General features: G+C 36.2%; 1 protein-coding gene across 1 annotated transcript in view; it reads left to right on the top strand.

The window, feature by feature from the left end:
* The window catches only part of LOC148952046 (uncharacterized), an 82,760-nt gene that overhangs the window by 36,597 nt on the left and 30,048 nt on the right, over positions 1-16,115 (top strand). Inside the window, exons 3-4 of the mRNA XM_089089506.1 lie at positions 10,887-11,079; positions 15,202-15,540. Coding sequence (XP_088945632.1) covers positions 10,887-11,079; positions 15,202-15,540 — 532 coding nt within the window. The remainder of the gene's footprint in view (positions 1-10,886; positions 11,080-15,201; positions 15,541-16,115) is intronic.

Here is a 16,115-nt window from a genome sequence, read left to right as displayed (position 1 = left end):
TTCATAAATTAACCACTGACCCAATCTCACCATCTTAACCATTGACTCAACCTAACCTGTAGCAGCAGCAGTGACGACAACTATTGTACTGTTTTCGCCCCCGCGGTTCCCGGGGGGGGCCCTTCCCGCGGCCGGCTCCCGGGGGTGGGGGGTCTCGCCCGCGGCTGCCCCGGGGGTGGGGGGTCCCGCCCGCGGCCGGCCTCCGGCCCCGCGACCCTGGGAGGTGGGGGGAACCCCATTTTAAATTCATGATGTTCAATTGTGCTATCCGGAACTTCCAAGTATTTTTTTTTGTTTTTCAAGTGCTCTTGTTGTTGTACAGAAAAGGTTGTATTTGCTAGTAGTGTATAAAAAATGTTTAAAGATACTGACATTTGTTCTTGATGTTGATGGACAAAAAGTTTTTTTTTATGTTGTGCATAAAGTGTCATTTTTATCATTGTCCATGTTGAACAAAAAGAGTTTTCATGCAGTGCAAATAAATGATCAATGAAATTTTGTCCACTGTTCTTGTTGAACAAGTGTTATTTTTATCTCTGTTCATGTTGAACAAATAGGTGTTTTCATGTTGCCGAAATAAATGCTGCCATAAAATATTGTTTTTTTGTTGTTGATCTTGTTAACCAGTACTAGATAGATCTATGGGAAAATTATTGCTACTACTACTTATTCATTGAACGCGTATGATTTACAGTTAGTTATAGTCCAACTGTTGTCAACAGCAGCAGCAACAGCATGTATCAATTTAAAACACCCTTCAGATCGTTTCTGTGTGGTCCCTCAATGTCGGGGAAAACAACACTTTTAGCTAAAATAATTCAAAATTGCCAGAAAATGTTTTTGGAAAAATTGAAAAAATCTACTATTGCTATAGTATTTGGCAGGAGTCCTATGATCAAATAAAAGCTATTGCCACAACCATACCAACACAATTCATACGGGGACTTGATTTTTTCAATAGTATTGAACCGAACTCGGGGCTGATTATCGATGATTTGGCTTAATCCATTGAACAGTTTTCACAGAAAATGCTACAACTGTTCACCGTTCGCTACCACCATGAACAAATTTCCATAACCCTAGTTCTACACAATCTGTATCATCAAAACAAACGTATGCGAATCCTTGCTTTGAATTTCGCTATATATATTATCTGTCGAGTTGTTCTTGATTCTAGCTCGCTAATAACTCTCAATAAACAGATATACTCCGGTACTCCTAGATTTCTGTTATCAGCGTGCACTCAGGCGACTAATAATCCCTACGGTTACATTTTATTTGATCTTAATCACAACCAACTCAAGTATCAACGCATTGTCAATTATATTTTCGCCAAAAAAATCACCGTGCATTTTTTGGTAAACAATAGAAAAGCCCATTAGGTGATATTATGACATTAGGGATGTTAGATGAACAATAGCATATATTTTCCGTTTTAAGCACTTCAAAACCCTTGCTTAGAAAGGTCATACTCAAACATAGTGTTGACAATGATTACATTAATCTAATATCTTAACTTTGTTTAAATTTAACTTAGGACAATGTTCAACTGTCAGACGGTGTTAGACAACTGACAAAGCAACATCGTTCCACTGTACGCGCCTTGGCTTGTAAAAACAAGGGAAAAATTTTACAAAGAAAACGTCTCCTTCAAGCGGGCGGTAGCTTTTTCACACTTTTACTTCCAATAATTACAGGAGTTGTAAACAGTTTTCTCTAGATGGCTAAACCCTATAAATTGACACCATTTGAACTTGTCCTCTCGCCCGTCGAACATTTTGAAGACAATCTAAGCAAATTCATTAATGATGAGAATATTGCCGATGACAAAAAACTGCTTTTACTTCAAGATGCATTGCGACGTGTGGACAAACATAAACCTTATCGTGAGAGACCCGCCGTCGCCACTGTTACAGATCCCTCCAAACAGGAAACATCTCAAGATTCTGCAGCACTGCAATCAAAGGAGAAGGAATTGAGTTAAATTGTATTAAAAATTGTGAATATAGTGCCGGTCACCTAAAGAGAACAGAGTAAAGCCGTCTGATCATATCTTATTTTGGAAACTGGTCGTCATCGTCTAATTCATGTCGATAGCATAGGGAAGCAATACATTATTAAGGGAAAATTCTATAAACTAGTCGATGTAATTTGTTATATGGTGAAGAATCGTAAAGGACTTTTATCATTTGACAATCATCTATACACCTTTCTAAATGTATAAAACTTTCCCAAACGTCTTATTGGCAATAAGCAAATTCTGAAGAAACTAAGAGAATATAGTCCTCAGACAACGCCAGCGCCAACACCATTTAAAAAAGAAGAAGATTCAATATTTGAAAATACTATTAGTAGCAGCAGCAACACTAATGATTTTGCAATACCTGTGGCTGCTAGTCAAAAGCGAAGACAAATTATTTCACCTTCCAGTGTGCAAAAGGGAAGTGGACATTACACTACGTGTTTGCGTTCAAAATGGATGAAGTTCTGAAAGGTGTCTATGAAAATATTGGTGAAGCGGGAAGTTTTAGTTCTCCCAAAACGCTTTCTAAAGTTGTATCCGGCAGCACATTGAAAAAAGCAAAAGAGTATCTAGAGAATGTACCGAGTTACACACTGCACCGGAATCACAGGCTTCGTGGCAAACAATATCGACAAACTAAAGCCTTTTTCCCTCTGCATATAATGCAAACGGATCTTTTAACTTTAGACGCAGTTCAACGGCGACACAATGCACCCTAAAAATATATTCTGGTGGCAATCAGTGTCTTTAGTCGTTATGCCTATGCCATTCCATTACGGTCAAAGGGAGGTGTTGAAATTCCTCGGGCCATTGAACGTATTCTGGAAAAAGATAAAGAAAAATTCAATCAGATCGTGGCAGTGAATTTATTAATCCCCATGTGTAAAATGTTCTATTGAAATATAATACATTACTTTATCATAGTCACGGCCCAATAAAGGCTCCTTTGGACGAACGCTTAATAAGAACGATTCGTCTATTAATTTCAAGATATTGTGCCCTGAAAAACACACCGGCTTTATTCATGATTTAGATAAAATCATGAGGATATTCAACCATCGGTCCCATCTATCTCTGTCAAACTCAAGCCTTCGGTAAGTTCACTGCAGTGAAAATATATTTGATGCTTTTCTAAGGCAATATTCCTATGGTGGAAAAGAAAAAAAAATGTGAAGAAGAAATTCAATATTGGTGATACTTTTAGAATTAATAGAACCATCAATATTTATAAAAGGAAAAGTTATTAATGGAGCACTGAACTTTTTAAAGTGTCAAAAATCCTGGAAACCGAACTCACGACACATCAACTGTGAGACATAAAGGATTATGAAAGTCTCTTCGGTTCTTATGACTATGAACAACAAAAAGTTAGAAACACAAGTTAAATCTTATCGAATTGAAGATATTAAAGAGTCGTACTCGTTGGGGCAAGAGACAGTTGCTTGTTGGCTGGCTAGGATAAAACCCAGATTTAGATTCTTCGGAAGGTGCTGAAGATGTTAACAATGCCCAATGATTTCTATGTGAATTTCAAGTCCAATGTTTCTAATCCTCTCTACAATGACTTGAATAGAACAAGTGATTTTTGGACGAAACTCTCCCCCACCATCAAATTCGACAACAATGGAAAGTATGAAGTGGCTCTTGTCGACTGTATTCTCAAAAATACCTACGACATCCTGAGAAAGGATCGTAAATATGAAATAAAAATTAGACCCTATGATTGGCCACCACCATCGTCAAGTGATCAAGAACAAATTCAAAAAATCAATTGGTTGGATTATCCATATATTGAATTACCCTACGATGAACTCACCTGTATGAACGATTTATGTCGTTCTATCAATAACAGAATTACCGCTCTTAAAAAGGAAGCTTTTCGTTTAAACAATTCAAAGAAGGAGGGTATGATCTACAGTAGATCACCGATTTTAGGTGAATATGTTATTCTCAATCACTACTTGAAAGATGTTCCTGTCTTTTAGCTTAATATAATCAGCGGCAGAAGTGGCGGAAATACTAATTTCGTTTTTGCAGTCTATCCACCTATCTTCTCCACAGACACTATTATATTTCTCTAAGCCTCATTTGTGGAAACATCCCGGATTGTTAATTCAAATGTTCCACTCCTACGAGTTCTTGAACGAAAAACCAATCAAGAGCATATTCACCACTACAATATAAAGCATCTACAATATATTCCCGTAAACACTTCTTATTTGGAACTCTGTCAATTAACATTAAGAACTGAATTGGGTGATCCCATAGCAATTTCTAAAGGTTTGGCTGTGATTACATGCCTTTTCGTTCCCATCATTCAACAACAAGATGTCTAATAGAAAAGTGGTATTCATTTTTCCTGATATTGACTGCTATGTTAATACTCTTGGCCCAAGACAACAGGGCACTGGACTGGACTATTACAAAGGTCTCTCGTCAATGTCTGGCTATGGTCTCGGCAGTTGGTGCTAAGCTGTTTCGGTCTTCACTACCACTGGCTCGAAAATATATTGTACCGGCTGCGACAGATTTTGCATCCTCTACACTATATGATTGGGGCTCCGGCAAGGATTTAAAAAAAAGTGCTTCGGAAAATCTTAGGTCCAGTGCGCAAACCCTTGGCAAAAAATTAAAACAAAATGGTAAAGGATTAAAAAGGTCGAAGAACACTGCATCACTCATCAGTCTCCACTCAGGTCGGAAACGAAAGACACCATCCCTCTTGTCAAACAAAGAAAGGAAAAAGCCAATACGTGCTATAAACAGAAAAAGAAACCCCAGGAAGAGAATTGTTAGATCGAAAATGGATCTCTTCTCTTAAGATGTCCTACCTGCCACATAAGGATTATCAACCTTCAATCACTACCTCATTGAATCTATTCAATTCTGAAAATGTTGATGTGAGTGTTAAGCATGGATACAATGAACAATTTTATCCTCAACAACCCCTCTCTGATAATATCCACTTTCAAATTTATTCCAATGAAGACTACTTTATGGACATGTCTTCAACATTGATAGATTTACAAATGAAAGTTCGGAAATCCAATAATACACTGCCAATTCGGACCGATGGAATATCCTATGAAAATTGTATATTACATAATTTATTTCGTCAGATCAGTGTCTACATCAATGGAACTCTGGTGAGCACAACCAACAATCTCTCGAATTATACAAACTATATCCAGTTCATATTAATGACACCTAAGTCAAACAAGGAAATGAGAGGCACCTCCAATGGATATGAATACATTACTAATACTAATATTACAGATGCGCTTAAAAATGCTAAAACCAGTGAATTACATCTAGTTGGAAAAATATATCATGAAATATTTAATATACCCCAATGGCTGCCGCTCACTGTTAAAGTGGATATAAAACTGACTCTTGCACCCTCTAATTTCATATTGAGAAAAGAACTTGCTGCCAATCCTGATGTAAGTCTCTCCCTCACCTCTGCAATACTTCATGTACGCAAACAACAGGTCATGAGTTCTGTTGCTTTGGCAGTGGAAAAACTGAGAGCCAATGGAAATAATATTAAACTACTTGTTCCTCATACAATCACCAATCAACGTCATATTGCCATGGGCTCACGCACCTTCACCGATTCATCGTTTATCAATGGCGAAATTCCATCAAAACTCGCTTTGGCATTTGTAAAAAGCGCTAGTGCAATAGGATCGTGGACTGGATGCCCACATAAATTCGAGCAGTTTGGACTTTTATCTCTTTTGTTAAAATTAAACGTTATCACACTCTAAAATTTATATTTTGATAAATCATTTATAAAATTTTATGAGTTGACCATGCAAACCCTAGATCATGATTTTCAACTATTTGAAAATGGTATAACCGAAGATATGTTTGCTAAAAAACATGGTATCATTGTACTGGATTTGTCTGGTACACAGGATATGAGTATAGTACGTACGGGGAGTGTGCGTTTAGAGCGTATATTTGCCGATCCTTTTACTGAGAGTATTGCACTAATTTCAATAAATCAATATGAGACCTATTGGTAAATCACTCCCAAAGGCAGTGTTCTGCTAGACTTGGCGCCATGAACACCGGTCAAATACTCAATGTATTTAATATGGATCCCTACATGTCCCAGTACAAATCCTATTGTCTACCCTCGGACTTTCTTGGAAAAATTCAAAGAGTCAACAATACCTTAATTATTGTTAATAGCAGTCCGTCGACTGTGCTGACGAGTCATTGGCTGTGCATCTTTCAAACAATGAAGACGATTGAATTTTTGTATCCTCTTGGTCTACCCTATACATTCTACACACCCCACATCAGCAACTATATTGAGAGCAGTGGGAAAAATATTGTTCAAAATCGGAAGAGGGTGCAGGTTCTAACGACTAAAAGCTGTGGCTTCCATGCACTACTATATTTTGTGTTTCGATGTCGCGGCTGTACTTACAAGCAGTTTCTCCACATTTATGTTGACAATCCACGTCTGAACGACTTTCTAGTGGAAAATATCCTCTCAGACCTATATAGTATTGATTTCAGTGCCCTAAAAGTAAAGTGCTTAAAAAATGTTTATGAATTTATTTATTAATAGAATGTATATATACAACAATATCTTTAAATCTTCACTTTAGATTTCTTCTTCTTCTTCGGTGTTTAGTCAACTGTCGTGAACAACTAATGCTGGTAAATCATTTTTATTCACTGTATATTGATCTTGATTGACTGCAAAGTCATGGTCACATTTTCTACAGTACAATGTAACTTCACTCTTGTCATATCTCTTTGTATAGTCAATGATACTATTTGCATTCATTCTATGAGATTCAAGAGTTTCAATCTGTCTATTTGAAGCAATATCACATACAATGTTTTCAAGCGGTGAATCACAATCGGTAACTGCCAAATAAAAATCACTTGGTTTATAGTCATAGTAGGCAGTGTCATCACAACGATGACGTAGAAACCAAATTGTCTTGTTACCCCAGCATTTGAATCGTAGTCCAGAATCCTCTTCCCAGAATAATTTAAATCCACGACGATACTTATCTCGAAGATATAAACTAAAATCACGTTTGGGATTCTTTCCAATCATAGCGGGGTAAGTATTCTCCCACTGATCACATTTACCATAGTGACAATTGGAGCACATGTGCCCTCTAGGGTGAGAGTCACACACCTCTTCAAGACATGAATTACACCCTTTAATATGTACTGCATAGCCTCTATGTAATTTACAAGGATTACATAATTTACACTTTTCACTATAGTCATCAATAATTGTACAAGTCTCACTTTGAGTCCAACTGCCAAGAGTGTACATGCACAGTGGACATGTATATAACATTTTTTCGGTTTCAAATGTCAACTCCCTCACAAATAAAACAAAACTGATTGTCCTCATTCGATAAATTCAGTGAGGGGAATGGACAGAGGAGTAACCCTGTGACGTTACCTCTTTCGAATGGTGGGGGAGACATCTAAATTGAACCCATTGGCAATGTTTTCAAAAGTATATCCACGATATGATTCTGCTTTGTTCCAATTAATATATCAAAAATCTGAGTATAAGCATTTGAGTCACATCTTAAAAGTTTCATACAATAGTCCAATGGGGAAGAATAGCTCTTCATTATATTGTCAAGTGTTCCCTGACGAGAGAATATCCTGCGTTGAAGAGATAACTCGAGAAAATCGTCATCCAAAATCAAATGTTTTTCCATAAACACTAGATTTGATCTAATTCTCTCTTTCTCAAATTTATTCATTTTTCAATCCTTTCACTCTGACTGCTGACTCTAGACTGATCCTGATTGGTTAGACCTAACCTAACCTAACCACAAAGGCAACGTTTTCGATTTCAAAACAATTTTGTTTAATAATTACAACAATCATAATGCTAAGCATATATAATTGGTGGTAGAGTTTATTGTCTTCGATATGTTTCACTAATGCACTTAAAGCACATTGAAGTCTATTCAAATGTGCTATATCAACTTTTGCAGCGAAACATAATTGATCCTCCATTTTAAATTTGCTAAAGGATGTCGCATATCTTGCATATGCTACATCCCTTTCCAGAAAAAGCCGCGACCCTTTCGTGATTTTCGCCGCATTTTTTGCTACTCTTTTATTATTACCATCAGCTCCAGCATCAACTTCTAAGATGGTAAACATTCCATTCGCCATCATCATCAACACACAAACAAATATATATCCAAATGAGTAAAGTCAAAACTGTTCTCACTCCTTTGAATTCTATTCACAGACTAATGAAACTTTGGCAAAAACACTTTCCTTGTATTCTCTGCAATCCTCTATTACTAAAATGAAACCAGCCCTCTGATTGGCTGAGAAGGAAACACATGTTCTAACTGTTTCCTAATTCCTGGATCTTGACATTTGCCCCGAGCGTGCCCTTGGCCAAAACAACAACAACAAATAACTCGACCTTTGGAAATTTAGGTCATTGACCCACTTCGATTATGCAATCATTCTCCCTGGGGATTCCATGCCCATATTTGGTGTACTGTCAGCATTAAACTAAATTGTAGATGGCAGCAGGGGTAAGGGACAGTGTCAATAGGGGCCTTTCTACAATTAAGTTACGTAGCGATTTTACACATTTGTAAGTTTTTATTACAAGTGCGGAAGGACTCGCCTTCAGGACAATACTTTACATTTTAAGACAATTCTTAAGGTCCGTACGAATAACTAGCATCAGAAACACAAAGACCGGGTAATTGTACAATATATCTCGTTTGAAATCAATAAAAACTTTGGTGTAATGGGCAAGGTCTTAACTAAGGGGCGAATCCTCTCTTATACCTAATAATTTCTGTTCGTTTTAAGTTTTAATGTTGCTCCTTATTTTCAGTTGAAAAAAACTTTTTTTTTATTTAATTTCTGATCGTTTTTTAAAAAATTCTGGGAAATCTGGCGCTCCCTTCATGGAAATTTTCCTTCCCCCAAGGAAATATCCTCCATGGAAAGATTCTCCCCGGTAACGCCTACTCCGACCCCGACCCCCTACTAGAAAAAAATTCCTCCTGGAAAAACCTGTATACTTCCCAATAACCAATACTATATGTAAACAATGGGCAAAGTTATTACTTGCAGCCCTTCCCCCGGGAACTGTGGGGGATTAAGTCATCCTCAAAGACATATTTATCAGGTTTCCGACTATGCTGAACAAATGGCTATCTCATAAATCTGGCCGGATGAATCCGGAAAGAAAATGACCGTGGGAGGGGGCCAAGTTGCCACCCAATTTTTTTGGTCACTTTAAAAGAGATCTAGAGATTTCACATTTTATTAAAATTTCACTTATTCTGATATTCTAGTACTACAGGATCTATATGATCTCACCTGCGGGAAAAAACAAAAAACAAACAAACAAATAAACACGCATCCGTGACCTTTCTTCGGGCAAAAAATACAAAATTTCATATTTTTGCAGATAGGAGCTTGAAATTTCTATAGTAGGGTTCTCTGATACGCTGAATCTGATGGCTTGATTTTCATTAAAGTCCTATGACTTTTATGGATTGTTTCCCTTTTTTTCGAAAATAAGGCACATTTTCTCAGGCGCACAACTTTTGATGGGTAAGACTAAACTTGATGAAACTTGTATATTTGAATCCAGCATAAAAATCTGATTCTTCTGATGTATCTATTGATATCAAAATTCCATTTTTAGAATTTCGGTTACAATTGAGCCTGGTCGCTCATTACTTACAGTTTTCGATTGATCGATTGATGTATTTGCCATCCGTTTCAAAAGCTTCATTCGAAGGACAAATGATATTACAATTGTAAACATACATAAGGCAGATTCAAAACACAAAGTACCAAAATTACGTATAGAAAATCACAAAATGTGGGTCTGACCGCCGTAACTAGTTATAAATAATAAGTACTCAAATTAAGTCTGGCAAAAAAAAAGCTAATATATGGAGGAGGGGATGTTTGATATAAAGACACAACCTGAAAATTCCTCCAGGGACGAGGGGACAATTTTCCTATGAACTGGTGCGAGGATAATAAACTCTTTCACTTTAATGTGTCAATAGGTAGGACAATTAAAGCGAAATTGACTTCGTTTTAAATATATCCTAGGATAAATGGGGTCCTTGGCCTTAAAGTCAGGTCTTTTTTATCTTTTTCCTTTTCCAGTCAGGAGAGTGACACTAATCTGGTTTCAACAAAGTGAAATGCCATCGTAAATTAGTAATCAGACCTCCAGTAATCCTTAGTTATTAGCTTTTGTGAAAACCAAATATCATTAGCAGAATTTTATTTTCGTGTGCGAAAGAGAGCTTATTTTCATAAAACTTCATTTTACTCTTCCACTGATTTTTTTTTTCACAATTCGATATGAAACTTTTACTTTCAGACGTTTTTGCCCCTTTATCTTATGTAAATGCCACACTAGAAGTTTCAATGAATATATGTAATGTTTTTTCACACTCTTTTCAATGATAGATATTTGAAATATTCATCGATGCTGAATATTTCCTAGAATTGAGGGGGCGTCAAAAAACAAGAGAAGTACATTTTTAGGTCACTTTCCTCCTGCCCCATCGTGATCTCACAAGTGGAAGAAGGTGAATGGCTGCAATATTTTAAGTAGTGATTAGATACTAGGTCTGAAGTACACCTTCTTAAGCTCAAATTGACTGAAATTATTTTTTCCTATTTGACTCTTGCTTAAACTTGGAATAAATGATAAGTCATCTACAAAGAAATCATAAATTTGTCTTACCTGAAAATATTTTTTCCTGTCAAGATATTAGCGTACATAAGCTGTATTTTCAGGGATTTACGTATGATCATCATTAATGACGTAATGATAATTATTTTTCTTTTGGGTGTTCGCCGAGTTCGAAACTTAACGTCCAGAATGACTGGAATAAAGTCTGTACCTGGAAATAATAACACAGGAAGAAATGAAAAGCAAGCTGATGGAACCAGTGATTCTTCTCCTACCAAAGTCGTCGCACTAATAGGCCCCACGGACGTAAAACCCAAAGATGCTATTGAAAACTTTAGGCACATTGAAGAAGGTACATTTTAGGCATACATTTATTTTGATTTTCTTGTTACTTGTGAGAAACCTAGTACTTACTTTTTAAACAAGTATACGTTTATGATCGTGGATGAAGACTCGGAATATACTGTCATACTTCAAGGAGAGATTTGGGTATGTCTATTATTTAAGGGCTGAGCTCAATCTAGTACGACATACCTCTGAAAAGCCTGTTTTACCCTGATATAGAAATATACAACCAAAATTTCATTGGACGGTTACCAGGCCATTTTCATATTCAAGGTCTGTGTAAATGTCTATATGGAAGTCTAGAAAATAATTCTTTTCTCGAAAAAAAATCTATGCTCGTGAAATTATTACTGACTTGTATAATTAACCGCATATTGTATTCAGTCATGTATAAAGGAGGTGGGTTATTGGTCTTTATTTACAGGAGATTTGATGGTTTTTGTAAAGGTCACAAAGGAAACTCGGAATTTGTTAAATTTCTCCTTCGAATTAGCAAATTTAGGCTTTTGACTTTATAGAAAAAGCAGGGAGTCTTAGTTGGCAGGTGGGGGGGGGGGAGGGTCAAAACTGCAGAAGTTTTTTCATTGAAATCCAAATTCCAATTAATTCTTCAAAATTGACATAATTATTTTCTCTGCGGAGAAATAGAATTATTTGTATCTTCGCACCAGCATTATCTGTCATGTGCTAGTTATTTTGTGAAATGGATGGCACTAAAAGGTTTTCTGCAACTCAAAAGCAAGGTAAAATTCTTGTCAAGTACGTGATTACTTTACCGACAAAAAAAAAGATACATTTTAACCCAATTAGCATCAGATTACCAATGAGTAAAACATTATTTTACCGTATTTATTGATAATCTATAGATTTGTTGTTTTAGTTAGCCCCTCAAAATATCTCCAGATAAAGTGGAGATATCATTTCAGTTGAACTGAAAATCCAGTATTAGACTATATCCGCATATAAGGTAGAAGAAGATTGAAGTAGAAAACATTCATTTACGTTGTTCAGTTCATTTCATTACCCCTAAAATAAAATCAACATTTTTGTGTTCTGTTAATAACAAAATTGTGAGAAGCTATTAACTATATATATAAGTAGTTATATCCATCTTATTATCTATAAAACGAAAATTAATTGAAATGAATTATAAACGGTCTTGAAGCTATATTTATTTTAAAATTGACATAGTTATTTCAACTCATACTGTAGTTCAACAGTATTTGTTTGTTTCAAACTTGCTTTGCTCTTCTTAATTTTCGTAAGGAACACCTTAGGTATACTCTAGAAAGTATAAGATTGCCACTAATACTACTACTACTAAGAACTCACAGCAGCACCAAGCCGCCTGGAGCCAAAATAGCTGTGCACACTCCTCCATCCCAATCTATTCAATGCTTCCCTTTTTACACTCTCCTAAGAGGTTCCAAATTCTTTCTTACGACTTCTTTCCATCCCATTCGAGGACGACCTGCTTTTTTTGGCCCTAGATGGTTGACCGAAAAGGACGATCTCTGGCAACCTATCATCCTTCATTTGCAAAACATGTCCTATCTGTCTCAGTATTTTCTTTCATTATAGCCCTAGAAAGCGGGATAGAACCACATTTTCAGTACAGCTTACTGTGTTTTAGGTAGGAAATGAGCGGATAGGACCACATTTTTTCCCACGGCTTACTGTGGTTAAGCTAGGAAAATAAGATTAGTAGCTGGTTTAGTGTTGAAACAGGCTGCGTTCTATCACCACTTATATTGATCATTTTAATGGATTTCGTCCTAAGAAGCACGGCAGTGTCTATGGGAGAGCGTGGAATCAAATGGGAAAGTGAAAATCTCCTAGACTTAGATTATACTGATGATTTGAATGTCGTAGATGAAAATATTAGCAAAATGAATGAGTTTTTAGAGGTTTTGAGGGTTCAGGATGCAAGAGTAGGTCTGAAAATGAATGTTCAATAATTCGCTTAGACTAGGAATAAATGAAGATGTAAAGGAAAACGTTTGTAAATTCTTGTTTGGATATGTGTTTGGAGCAAGTTTATTAGTGAGCGTCATAGATTCTTGAGACGGCACCCATCAAAGATTGAAACCAGAATTCTCAAAGTCGATAAATATAGTCTAGAAAACCACCGCTGCATCCATCCATTGAAGAAAACATGAACAAATAGTGTCATACAATGGTTTTATACACAGGCACATGCCACTAAATTGGCACAAAGAGAACATATCCAAATTTCTTTTGAGGGCTAGAAGTAAGAGACGGAGGAATAGTCACTAACGCACTAGAAATCGTTATAGCCCTAAAAAGGTTTCACTCGTTATAGCCCTAAAAAGCGGGATTAAACTATATTTATCGCACAGCTTACTGTTTGAGATACAGTCAGTCAGTCAGGCAGCCAAAACAATCCGTAGGCAATTTCTCTGAAAAATATCCCTCCACCTTGACTAGGGTCAGTGCCTCAGGTGGGACCATTCATGAGCTTTTGGGTCTGAATTGTAGACTATTTGGGCTGGAGTTGTGGTCAGAATGTGTAGGAGATATCCGAAACAATTGAGAGTACGCTTTGCTATTTAAATGGAGGAGACTGCGCATCATATTGCTCTTCTCGACATGTTACTGATATCAGTTCCTAGTTAACTAATATTCAATAATCCAGGTTTTGGAAGCTGAATGATGAAATAACACATGCTTACATTTCTTGGCATTTAATATTCATATTAGACAAATTTTTCTCCACAAATGACAGCAATTTCCTGGTCAATTTCATTCATTTCAATTTCGATATTTCATTTCACTCCAAAATTCAAAAACGTTATATTAGTTAATTATTAAAGACACGAATAGTAGTAAATATAAACCAGAAACGTCAGTGGTGGGATTATGTGCATTATTGTTTATAATATATTGTTCATTTTTTTTTTTTTTCTGGAGTATAATTTTATTTACACATAATTTACAAAAAAACAAACGCCAAGGAACCTTTCGGCTCGTTAGGCCAACTCCAACTTCCAACACATAATTCAAATTTCCCCCGGAAACTATTTCGGTCATGCTCACGCACAACCCCAATTGGTAAATGACTCCAGGAGCTCGGCAAAACATGCCGAGCAGAGAACAGTGACCGGGTTGTTTCACACTGCGGCCGCCGAAAAGCATCTGCATTTCTTGTATTATAATTGTGAAGATCCACACCAGTTATAAACATACCATTAAAACATCTGAGGTAAAGTTATTAATAATATCAAACATTAGCATAGATCGATAAAAAAGGAATATACCTGCTAGAGGAAGAATATTCAGTTTCAAATACACATTTCTCACTGAATCTCTCGGTCCATAATTTGCTAAAATCCTAATGGCAGAATTTTGCAAAGCTCTTAGTCGTTTCAGATGGGACTGAAAAGTTGAAGACCATACCGAACAACAATATAAAAGGTAACAATGGACAAGTGAAACATACAAAAGTCTAAGGACAATTTTCGGACAAATGTGCTTCAATTTCCTAATAATTCCAACATTAGGGGCAATTTTAGATGTTATACAATTTATATGATCTGAAAAACTAAGCGTCTCATCTACAATAATGCCTAAATACCTAGTCGAGTGTACTCTATTAATAAATGAATTCCCACACCTCAACTTATTTACCCAAGGAGAATACTTTTTAGAACGAGCAAACAATACAAAATTACACTTCTTAAAATTTATTTTCAGCTTATTCAACCTAGTCCACTTTTCAATCAAACTTATATCATGTTTAACTGCTCGGATCAACTCTTTTTCAGTTCTTGCACATACCATTAAACTAGTATCATCAACAAATAAAACTAACGCTTTTACAGGGATCACATTTGGGTCTCAACTGTTTACTGAATCAATAATATTAGACGAAGCTACGCATAGATCATTAATATATACAGCAAATAATAGGGGACCAAGGGGAGATCCCTCTGGGACTCCAGACTCGACATCATATTCACATGTAGCTTGTTTTCCATCATCCAAATATAATTTTTGTTGGAATTTATGTTGGAATCTTGGATTAGGACTCTAAATTTTGTTTTTCTCCCCTGAAGCTCGTAAAATAGCGTTCATAAAGTATAAGATTGTAATTTTAGATCTATTTTAGATGTCAAAACCCCTCCAAGAATCGACAATGATATATACCCCAAAGGACATGGAGCCTCTTGCTCAACAGATTTTACCAGCATATTTATTAAACAGGAAGAAGCCTCAATTTGCCAATCTTCTTTGCCAAGTTTAATCCAATCATCTAATAATTATCAACCTGGGAGCTCCTCAAACTTGGAAACGGGGGTTGTTTCCATGATACGATACCCCTGTGAAGCTAAGCAACAATACTTACCAGATAAGAATCAAAGTCCTGCATCTGAAGTATTGTCCAACACAGTGGAGAAAGTCCCTCAGGTGTTGCAAGCCTTCGAGCAGAATCCTTTCATTGGTGAGGGTAAGTTTTGTAGTCTCATTACTACAACTTATAAAACTATTTCAACAAAAGAATTTTTCAAAGAAAAGTAAAGACCTACAGTAAACCAAAAATTTTGCAAAAATGAAGTCAAATAATTTTCCAAGCATTAAACTACCACGTATCACTATCAATAAAAAAAAGAAACCCAAAACGAAAAGAAATTACAATAAATAACAGAGTCAAACTTAAAACAAACAGAAACGAAAATGAGTAGAACTGACTACCCCTCATGCCTTCTAAAGACGAGAACATAATTTGCACTTTAATTAAAACAATCCTTATTTTGAGCGGAGTGTTTCTATTTCTCATAATACCCCAAAAAATATATAAAAAACACCATCATAACCAAGACTACTGAAAAAAAAACACAAATGAAGGGTTGCCTTTTGGTTTGTTCAACATCCCCTACAACAAGCCCTGTAAGTTTCAACTTCATACTCCAAGCCGACTAAGATGTTACTGATGCGCTTTCGACAACCTGCATGCACACAGTCTCTTTCGATTAAGTTTAACTTCTCTCTCAATATTCCCTGAAGTTTTCACCTCCGTACCCT

This window comes from Artemia sp. Qi Xiang Cuo, chromosome 5 (genome assembly GCF_049724085.1).
Source record: "Artemia sp. Qi Xiang Cuo chromosome 5, ASM4972408v1, whole genome shotgun sequence".
Lineage (NCBI taxonomy): Eukaryota > Metazoa > Arthropoda > Branchiopoda > Anostraca > Artemiidae > Artemia > Artemia sp. Qi Xiang Cuo.
This window is presented reverse-complemented; position numbering and strand designations above follow the sequence as displayed.